The 11,540-nt window shown below is 36.5% G+C and overlaps 1 protein-coding gene across 1 annotated transcript; it reads left to right on the forward strand.

Annotated features, from left to right (window-relative positions):
* Nucleotides 1-5,203: 5,203 nt before the first annotated feature.
* LOC126672451 (uncharacterized) lies at nucleotides 5,204-5,872 on the forward strand. Its single transcript, XM_050366400.1, has 2 exons — nucleotides 5,204-5,227; nucleotides 5,339-5,872. The coding sequence occupies exons 1-2, from the start codon at nucleotides 5,204-5,206 to the stop codon at nucleotides 5,870-5,872; spliced, it is 558 nt and encodes a 185-aa protein (XP_050222357.1).
* The last annotated feature ends 5,668 nt before the right edge of the window (nucleotides 5,873-11,540 follow it).

The following is an 11,540-nucleotide window of genomic DNA, read 5'->3' on the forward strand; positions in this document are numbered from 1 at the left end:
CCTGTTTTAGGATAGACGAAAATGAGTACCGTCATCTTCGAGGGAAGCCCGGACCTCTGCGCGAAAGTTCTCACTCAAAACTAACTCCTGTTAAATTCGGATACGATTAGCAGTGAGGGTATATTGGTTTTGAGACCCCTTTGTCTTAGAATTAGAAATCAAAAAGTTAACTCATAAATATCAGTAAGTAAATGATGGATTGAATAAAATAGTATTTCCGAACCCGAATCTTTGAAGAAGTGAAGATGGTTATAATGCTTTAACCGTCTTTTCCTTCCCGGTTAACCCCGGGTGGCGACTCCATATTTATTTTTCACAATTCATTTGTATTATACGAAATTCGCCAAAATCGTGTGAGCCTGAATTAAAAATGAAAATGCGACCTTAAAAACGCATGCGGTCATCACAGTGGCGACTCCACTGGGGAAATTGGAAATAATTTTAAAAATATCCATCGTTTGCTATTTGAATATATACGAGTTAACCTTTTTATGCCCTAAATTCACATAGGAATAACTAGACACTTTCCTTTAGAGTCTTATCCTTATGTCCTTTTATGGTAAGGATAAAAGGGGAACATAAGTGCTAACCGAACCGAGTATAGACATTCTTTTGTATGATTGTTTCGGAATGCCAAAGTCGATACATCATGCACCTCATGCATTGGCATATCATATTTGGCATATCACCCATTTATGTTCAGTATCCTATTCATGCATCTAGTATAATGAGCACGTCATTGCAATGTTCTAATCATGCATCATATTTATTTAGGAACCATCATTGCGCCCCCAAAGTTGCCTCGCACTACTCAGTATAAAAGAAGCAAACAGTCACCAAAATGAGTTGCTTGGTCTAGACACGGAAAGCGTCTAGACAGATTATCTGAACCCATTGAAATCAATTTCGAAACGCCAGTCAAACAAGCACAAATGGCTCAAAATCCACAATCGCAAGGAGTACAATCATATCTTAGCCATGAAACTGAACCTATGTTAAGGGAAGAACTGGAAAAGATAATTGAGAATACTCTTGATGCTAAGTTAGCTCCAATTTTAGAGGCTTTAAGGCTAATAAAGGGAAAAGCTCATGTCGAACCTTCCACTGTAACTATTGAATCATCTCCGGCAGCTAATTCAAATCCTTCTAAAACAATGAACCAAGATGTCATGGCTGACAAAGGAGAAGTTTGGGAACAAATATTTGGAGAAAAACGACTTGTTGAAGTAGTCGTTAATCCAGTCCAAGCCAATCCTGAGATAGAAAAGATCACGAAGGAGCTTGAAAAATTGAAGACTCGTGTGGCAGGCAAAATTAAAGAAGCTTTTGACCTTGATGATCTAAGCTTAGTCCCTCCGAGTTCATTACCGGCAAAATTCAAGTATCCCGACATAAAAAAAATATAATGGGGTCGGTTGCTGCATTAGCCATCTCAAATATTTCAAAACTCATATGGATACTACAAGTGCTGATGAAGATACCATATGGAGTTTATTTTCTCTGTCTATAGAAGGACCAGTTTTGGAATGGTATTACGGACTGAGTCGGGCTATGAGAAGCGATTGGAGAGAAATGATAGCTCAATTTGTGAAGAGGTATGATTATACCTCCTACATCGAGGTTACTTTAATGGATTTGCAAGCAACAACCCAAAAGGCTGATGAATCATTCATGGATCATTTCAGAAGATGGTTACAAAAAGCCTCCCAGCTCAACAATCAAATTGGTGAAAAAGATCAAATCCACCTTTTGATAAACGGATCGTTACCTGCTATCAAGAAAGAGATAGCATGTTTTCCCTTTTAAAAATTTTAGGGACCTTTGTGATTCTGCACTTCAGGCTGAAAAGGTAATAAAGGAAAGAAATAAGGTATACGGGGGCTTCAATAATAATAATAGAAAGGGTACCAATATTACCTCAAATCCAAACACCTCATCCAAAATTTTCCGATGTAAAAGCACTAAACAATCCATCTCGAAGGTACTCTAACTTTAAGCTTCCCATGTGAAAATTCTTTGAGGATCTTAAAAAGAGAAATCTCATTAAACCCTTAGACCTGAAACCTTTACCACCCAAAGTGTCACCAAGTTTCAATCCAAACTTGAAATGTTTGTACCACCAACAAATCGGACATGACACAAACACCTGTTACAAGCTTCGAGACGCCTTACAGGATCTCATCGATTCGGCAAGATTCCTAACCCCGATGACCCAAACAGACCTTCAACTAGACACAATCCTTTGCCCAACCACCAAAATAACAATAATGGAAATCATCAGGCTGTGTCGGGCATTTATATGCTCTCAACTGATGTCACGAACGAGAAGACCATCTTAAGCTCCATTAGAGTCACACCATATAAACCCCTTCCGATGTCCGTAATTGGTCGGGATGAAGCATATGAGGCTTTTAAAAGGAGGTGGTGCTCTCCAAACAAGGACCAACATGGAAAGAAGCCATCTTTTCAAATTATGAAAGATGATCAAAATCTAGTTGTTAACATGGTTAGAGGAACACCTGATTCTGGATATCTTGTACCTTCTGATTTTTGGGAAATGTTAGAAAATGAGTGTGAAAATATATCACCATAATTCGAATGTTTGGAACAAATTGAAGATTTATGGACTGGAACTGTGAAACCAATCACTCGTAGTGGCCGCTTCTATAACGAAGAAAAAGGCAAAGAAAAAGAGCTTGCGGGAGATACAACAAAAGAGTCTGAGAAAGATTCAGTGTTGAGACAACTAAGACACACTAAAGCAAATGCTACTGTATGGGATTTGTTGGTCGCGTCTAAGACTCAAAGAGATGCAATGTTCGAAGCACTTGCATGTATGAAGATAGATGTCAACTCTACTCTGCAAGACATGGTCCACTTAGTAAAAGAAAGCAAAGATGTAACCTTTTCTGATAAAGACCTTACATCTGAAGGTAGAAATCACACTCGAGCTTTGCACATTCAAGTGGAAACAAAAGGGAGAATCGTTCCTAGAGTCATGGTGGATGATGGTTCAACATTAAATGTATGTCCATTGAAAGTACTACCAAAGTTGGGAATGACCAAAGATGACTTACAGAAAAAGGAGTTAATCATAAGGGGATATGATGAGTCTAGGAGACAAGTAGAAGGAACCTTCAAGATAGTCATTAAAGTAAGACCCATTGAATCTGTAGTGGAGTTTATGGTGGTGGATATACCAATCAGCTACGCATTATTGCTTGGGCGACCATGGTTTCATGCTCTGGGAGGGATTCCTTCCACCCTTCATCGGAAAATTAAATTTCCATTTAATGATGAAGTTATTACCATCTCGGCTGAGGAAGAAACAGTATGCTCGAAAGTGGATTTAGGAGCAGAAATCCCTCCAATCACTGGTTTTAATTTGGTTGGTGGGATATATGAAGACTATATGGACCCACAAGTTGCCATGATGATGAAGAATATGAAATTCTTCCCTGGCCTTGGATTAGGCAAGAATCAGCAAGGCATTCCCACAATTCCTGATTTTTGAGGACAAAACACTAAGGATGAACTCGGTTATGACCAAAGAAATGCTCACAAAAGTGCGATGCAAACTGAGAAAGGCATATTCGTGAAAGAAGGAACTGGAAAAAATTATGCAAACATGATACCGCGAAAGGAGTGTCCCGGATGGGAAATCTTCAACGATGCGGTCAAGGATGTTTGCACCAAGAAAAAGTGGAATATTAACAAGATGTTAATTGGTCTAGACCATGCTCTCGAGATCCAAGATGAAGTTGGGACCATCTCCATGGAGGACTGCATTATGAATAAGTTCAAGCCTCTTGATTTAGAGGATGATGTTTTTCTTTCTGATGTAATGGATGACAATGATGTATTCCTTTCCAAGTTTAATGCAATAAACGCAAACTTCGTTTATTTGTTTGATGTTTTTCCTGATGGAAGCATTTGCGCATTAGATTATTTTCATAGCATATTTCATATCAATTCTATGGAACACATTTCATTTAATTTGGGTACAATTGAAAATCCTAGGGAAATACTCCTAGGTGGCAATTGCACTCCTGAATTTAGAGAGAGACATGAGAGAATTTTAAAAGAAAAAGAAATAGCTTTTGCATGGACTTATGAAGATATGCCAGGAATAGATCGAGATATTGCTCAATATTACATTCCAACACATGACCATGTTAAACCAGTCAAACAAAAGCTTAGGCGTATGAAACCAGAGTGGGCACAAAAAGTTAAAAATGGAGTAGAAAAACAAATAAAAGAAGGTTTTCTTGAAGTGATTGATTATCCAGAGTGGCTAGCCAATATTGTTCTGGTACCTAAAAAGAATGGAAAAGTTAGGATGTGTGTGGATTATAGGGACCTCAATAAAGCCTCTCCAAAGGATGATTTTCCATTGCCTCACATTGATGTTCTGGTTGACTCAGCTGCAGAAATGTTGTGGTACGCTTGCTGTGATGGTTTTTCAGGTTACAATCAAATACTAACTGCCCAAATCCATAAAGCCAAGACATCATTCATTACTGAATGGGGAACATTTTGCTACAAAGTTATGCCGTTTGGATTAAAGAATACAGGAGCCACTGACCAACGGGCTGTGACGACTCTATTTCATGATATGATGCATAAAGAAGTGGAGATTTATGTCGATGATATGGTAGTAAAAGCAAAGTCTGAAGAGGAATACTTTGAAGCCCTTGAAAAGTTTTTAGATAGGGTTATCAAATACAACCTTAGACTAAATCCCAAAAAGTGTATTTTTGGTGTGGGGTCTTGTAAATTATTGGGATATGTGGTGAGCCAAAGAGGAATAAAGATTGATCCCGATAAAGAAAAAGCTATAAAAGAAATGCCGGCCCCAAAGACGGAAACTGAGGTTAGAGGATTTCTAGAAAGATTGCAATATATCAGCAGATTTATAGCCAAATTAACAACCGTGTGTGGTCCAATTTTCAAATTGCTAAGAAAGAATCAGCCAATGATATGGACAAAACAGTGTCAAGAAGCATTCGACAAGATCAAAGACTATTTGTCTAATCCTCCGATCCTAAAGCCTCCCAAATCATGAAAACCTTTGACGTTGTATCTTTCTATTGAGGATCAAGCAATGGGAGCTATGCTAGCATAAGAAGACGTGGGATATGTGGAGCATGCCGTATACTATCTCAGTAAAAAACTAAGTGAAAATGAATAGAGATATACAATGATGGAGAAAATGTGTCTGGCAATGGTGTGGCTCACTAAAAAATTAAGACACTATTTTATGAATTACCAAATTGATGTGGTGTTAAAAATTGATCCAATGCGATATTTATACTGAACTCCATCCCTGATAGGAAAGCTTGGGAGGTGGTTACTTCTACTGTCAGAATTTGATATACAATACATACCCAAGAAGGTAATTAAGGGGAGAGCTGTGGCTGACTTCCTAGCGCAAAATCTAGTAGATGATAGTGAAGTAATTGACTTTTCCTTCCGAGATGAAGACATTAGACTAATAGATATTGGAAAGTGGAAAATGTACTTCGATGGTGCTGCAAATAAAAGTGGAGCTGGTATTGGCGTCATTTTGGTTTCCCCAGAAGGTGAATGGATGCCATTATCCAAAAGGCTATTTTGGGCCACCAACAACATGTTTGAATACGAAGCTTGTATTTTTGGATTGGAATCATTGATATCAATTGGAATCAAACATGGAGAAATTTTTGGAGAATCCAGTCTAGTAATAAAACAAGTGAGAAAGGAGTGGGAAATAAAAGAAGAAAAATTAAAACTCTATCTCCAATATATTGAAGTTCTCAAGACACATTTTGATGTAGCTGAATTCAAATATATCCCTAGGGAAGAAAACCAGATAGCTGATGCTTTAGCTTGATTAGCTTCAGTATGGGACGATCCTGGAAGATTGTTTGTCAAGCCACTAGTAATGGTAAGGAGTAAGGTTCTATGCTTTCAAGCTGCACGAATATTAGACATCACGCAAGATGAAAAGCCTTGGTTTCATGATATTTTGAGGTTCATGCAAGATAAACATTATCCAGTAGATGCTACCACAAAGGATAGAAATTTGGTTCAGAAATTGGCTCAACAATTTTTCTTATTACATGGAAAACTATATAAACGTCATCATGACTTACACCTGTTGTGCATAGATGAAGAAAAAGCCAAACAACTAATGGAGGAAGTTCATACGGGTGTTTGTGGAACTCATTTGAACGGTAAGGAATTATCTCGTAAAATCATGCGATAAGGATATTTTTGGTTGACGATGGAAGCCGATTGCATCCATTTCGTTCGAAGGTGCCATAACTGTCAAATTCATGGGGATCTAAGCCATATTCCGCCATCAGAATTGCATAGTCTTACTTTCCCATGGCCCTTCTCTGCTTGGGGAATCGATATTATTGGAAAAATTCACCCGACCGCATCAAATGGTCACGAATTCATCGTGGTTTCCATAGATTACTTTACAAGATGGGTGGAAGCTGAATCCTACAAGACATTGGGGGCAAAACAAATGGCTGAATTCATTGAAACTCACTTATTATGTAGATATGGGATTCCACACCATATTGTGAGCGACAATGGAGTACAATTCCAAGCAGAAGTGAAACAACTATTGCGTGAAAATGGGATCGAGCACCATAAGTCTTCACCGTATAGGCCTCAGGCTAATGGAGCAGTGGAAGCGGCGAATAAAAATGTTAAAAAGATTCTCGCTAAAATGGTGGAGACATACAGAGATTGGTCAAAGAAATTACCATACGCCTTACACGGGTACAGAAGAACAGCAAGAACGTCAACTGGTGCAACCCCATACTCCTTAATATATGGAATGGAGGCTGTCTTGCCTGTTGAGGTTGAATTACAATCACTTAGGGTGGTGTTGGAGGCTCAAGTCCCAGAATACGAATGGGCTAGAGCAAGATATGAACAATTGGCTGCATTGGACGAGAAAAGAACGCGAGCAATGTTCAATAACCACATGTACCAAAGGCGAACTGCCAGAACTTTCAACAAGAAGGTCAAAATAAGCAAAATAAAAACAGGCGATTTGGTGTTGAAGCAATCGAGACCAATTCCATTTGACCCAAGAGGAAAATTTCGACCTAACTGGGAAGGTCCATACTTAGTCAAAAAGATCCTCTCAAAAGGAGCTATCAAGCTATGTATGTGGAAGGCAATGAATTCACTGAACTAATCAACCTGGATAGGTTGAAGAAATATTATGTTTAAGTGAGAGTGTGCTTTATCCCGCTAGGCTGCTACATCAAACAACAACTTAGGCAAAAGTTAGGGATTGAGAGAAAATATTTAGTCTGAAAACCCTTATGGGCAAACTAATAACAGGTTGTGCAAATTGCTAAAACATTGTACCCTTATTAAATGAAATAAACATATCAAATTGATATTTAAATATGAGTGCATTTAATTTAGTATTGTATTATGCATTAATCAGGGAAGACTTAGAACAAATAATTCACCCACCCTATCCACAAAGTGGTCGAACTACGTGGACTTTGATCCTGCAATAGCAGGTACGTAGGCACTCAAACCATTGAGTTCAAGTCCAATCACAAAAAGAATATGTCCATTTCTTTCGCAACCTACCATTGAAAATAAATTTTGGAAGTCTATTGCCGAACTACGCTAACTTTGATCCTGCCACAGCAGGTACGTAGGCACTCAAATCATTGAGTTCAAGTCTAGTTAATTAAAAAATAATAATTTTCATACATTCATCTATCCTAACAAATTTACCTCATGAAATATCCACACCCTCCAAATTTCTAATTTAAACTTACTTCATTCAAAATCTTGCCAAACCTGATTTTTTTTCCTTTGTCATCCGTTACATCATAAATTTCATCATTGTGCATATTTTCCCTCATTAATAAAAAGAAAAAAATAATAATAAAATAAACGCTCGTCGAGTTGAAAATCCGCAAAGGGCGACTCGAGCAAAAATTAGAGCAGCTCGTTGAGCTGAAAACCCAAAGAGGGCGGCTCAAGCGAAAATTAGAGCAAATCCCGTTGAGTCGAAAACCTCTGTAGGCAGCTCAAGCAAAAAAAAGAGTGAACAAAAATAAAATGAAACAAAAGCTTGTCGAGCCGAAAACCAGCAAAGGGCGGCTCGAGCAAAAATTAGAGCAGCTCGTCAAGTTGAAAACCCGCAAAGGGCAACTCGGGCAAAAATTATAGCACACAAATTGACTAAGCTGAAAACCCGTAAAAGGGCGGCTTAGATAAAGATCAATACAAAAATTTTGCCCAAGACAATGAGGTGAAACAACATTGAAAGATCTATTATCGCGCAATTTTACTTTAAAGAATTATATCATTTCTTACTTTGAGCTACCAATAAAGATTTCATGGCAAGTAAATGATATATGTGGCGTGAAGATAATCTGTCAAGACTTTTGAAGTAAGAAAAAAAAAGACTGAATGAAAGATCATTTGAATCATCAACGACAACCTATTGGGGGCAATGTTCTTACACTCACACATATCCATGCATACATGTCGTCTCTAAATAATTAGGGGCATTCATATACACGACATCTTTTGATTTACTTTTGGAACATTCCGAATCATACAAAATAATATGGAAAATCTGTATATGGAAATATTATGACCTACTTAATGGTCGTATTCATCGGCTCATACAAAAGTCAATGGTACTCATAACTTACACAACGGTTATGAAATTGGATGGCCTACGCAACGGCTAAAAAATCTCTTTGACTAAGATAATGATCATATCCGTTGACCTATGCAACGGTCTACGAATCTTATAACTTACACAACGGTTATGAAATTGGATAGCTTACGTAACGGCTATGAAAATCTTTTTGACCAACACAACGGTCATATTCATTGACCTACACAAGGGTCTATGAAGCTCGTAACTTACGCAACAGTTATGAATTGGATAGCCTACACAACGGCCATGATAATCTTTTCGTCCTACACAATGGTCTTGTTCGTTGACCCACACAACGGTCCACATTATTCAAAACCTACGCAACGGTTACGAATTAGGTAGCTTACACAATGGCTATCTTAAATCTTCACTAACTTATAGCCTGTGCACCGGCTATTTACTAAATCATCACTAACTCTTTACTTTCCCTTAACATGCATGTAGCTGGCACATCAGCTATTTACGGACTCTTCACAACTGCATGGCTCGCACATCAGCTATTAACTAATTTTTCACTTTCCCGTAGCTAGCACATCAGTTATCACTAACATATTTTTTTTTGCTCGTGGCTGGCACATCAGGTATTTACTAACCTTTGAGTATCGCGTAGCCTGAACATTGGCTATTCAGTAGTTCACATTTTGCTAACTTTGCAGCTTTAAAGGGTAAATGTTGCATAAACCTTTAGAAACCCATTTTAAATTCAGACTTTTGTTTTTTACTTTTCTTAATTTTATAATTCCTATAAAAATCTATGCTAACATGCTTACTCATTGTTTTGTCATAATTTATGAATTAAACCGTTCAAAGAAAAAGAAAAAACTTTATCGCATAGTTCTTCATTGTTCATAAATTTCTCCAAAGCAGGGGGCAAACTGTAAGCGTTCGATTTTCAGGCTTGAATTATAAAATTAATATAACTATTGAACTCTTAGTCAATTAAATTTGAGTTTCAAAGACCGATTTAATTTCTTTACCAATTAGGATTTACTTTCACATTATTTATAAAATTTTATTTTTTTATTAATTTACATATTTATTGTCTTTTATTTTATTTTTAAAAAAAAATATTTAATAAAATTTGAAATAAAAGAGTGAGCCAAAATGCATTGGTCATTTAATCAATTTCAGTTTCAAATTACAATTAATAATATAATAATGAATAAAAAAAATCTTAAATACAAAGAAATAAACTTTGGACCCAACAAGTCTTGGCCAATATCCATAATCACATCCTCTTCATGCCCCAACCCAATTTCAAGCCTGCTACAGTTTTACTCCAGCCCTGAAACACCCCTTTCATATATACACCAGCCAACACCTAATCCTCTCTCCCTTTAGCTCCTTAATCTGCAAGTAAATGAACCTCACTCAGCATCCAATGAGACGTTAATAATCGTTCCTATATATAAGGAGCACAGCCAATTGCAAAAAAGGACACCAAGAAAAATACGCTAAAAAGAGGGAGGAACACTGCAGAAATAGCAAGAAAAATACATAACAAAAAGAGAGCAGAAAGCTGCTGAAACATAGATAGGAAAAAACAGAGTTAAAAATAGGCATAGTTATTCAGTAATAGTTGAAGCAGCAACTAGAAGAAAGAGCTTATCAAGACACAAAGGTGATAGGGCATCCATCACAGAATATAATCGAAACCAACCACACCACACACTCACTTGGAATTTCCATTTCAACGCCAAAAACAGACATAAAAAAACAAGGAAAAGAGGTATATTGTTCTTCTAAAAATCAATGTCTTATCATTTTCTTTAATGCAATAACATTATGCTCTTATTTTCTTCTCTGTGAATGGTTATTAGCATAAATTCATATCATTTTCATCGAATATTTGTTGTTGTGACTTCAAATGGGTGGATACCCATTTTCATATAGTTATTCTAAACAAGCAAACTGGGTGGATACCCTATTAAAAATGAATGAGTTGCAAAATGAATTAGAGTTCAAAAGATACTAAAACTCAATATAATTGCATCACAACACAGTCCAGAGTAAAGATAAAAAAAAAAGACATAACTACTTAGCTCATCCTCTCTGTACCTCCATCTTCCCAATTCTGCTTCTAGTGCCTCGAACCCGTCTTGTAGGTTTTAGTCGCTCGTCCATACGGTCTTGATCATATCTAATCGATATCACTGAGCCACAGCACAATCGCTACCATCAAATTTGATCACCTCGATTTGATTGGATCAGTCCAATCTTGAAAGTTAAATTAATAAAAGAAATCAGGAATCAAAGATTAAGTATAGAAGAAAATAATAAATAAAAACAAAAGATTATAGATTTCTTATGCTTCGTTGTTCATGGCTTACCATCTTTTTCTTTTGATCTCTTTATTTGGCAAAAAGAAAATTCTGAACTTGAAATTGGAGAGAGATTAGTGATTTAAATAAGTGGTGGGTGGTAAGACAAAAAAAATAATAAGAAGAACAGAGTGAAGGTATTGAATTGAGAAAGAGATGAAGGAGAAAGTGAATTTGAAAAATGGCTTAGTTGGGCTTATTACCACATTTGAGTTTGTTTTATAATTGTTGACTTTATTATCATATACGGGTGTCTTGCTAATTAAATAAAAAAATGATTTTCTTTTTCTTTAATAAATTGGCTTATATATTAGTTAATTAAGTGGACTCAGTAAATAAAAATGCGTTCAGCACATAACACCATTAATGGCCAACCTCCTTTGCAAGATGATTGATTTTTATCTATCATTTTATTTTCTTTTTATTATTATTATTATTATTATTATTATTATTATTATTATTATTATTAAAACGAAATCTAGGATTCCGGATTTCATTTTCCGTTTAATATAAATAAA

Source organism: Mercurialis annua, linkage group LG3, assembly GCF_937616625.2.
Source record: "Mercurialis annua linkage group LG3, ddMerAnnu1.2, whole genome shotgun sequence".
Lineage (NCBI taxonomy): Eukaryota > Viridiplantae > Streptophyta > Magnoliopsida > Malpighiales > Euphorbiaceae > Mercurialis > Mercurialis annua.

Coding starts and splice junctions, on each gene's coding strand:
- LOC126672451 (XM_050366400.1), top strand. CDS start 5,204: ATGGAGAAAATGTGTCTGGCAATG. Junction 5,228..5,338: donor AGAAAATGTGTCTGGCAATG/GTGTGGCTCACT, acceptor CTGATAGGAAAG/CTTGGGAGGTGGTTACTTCT.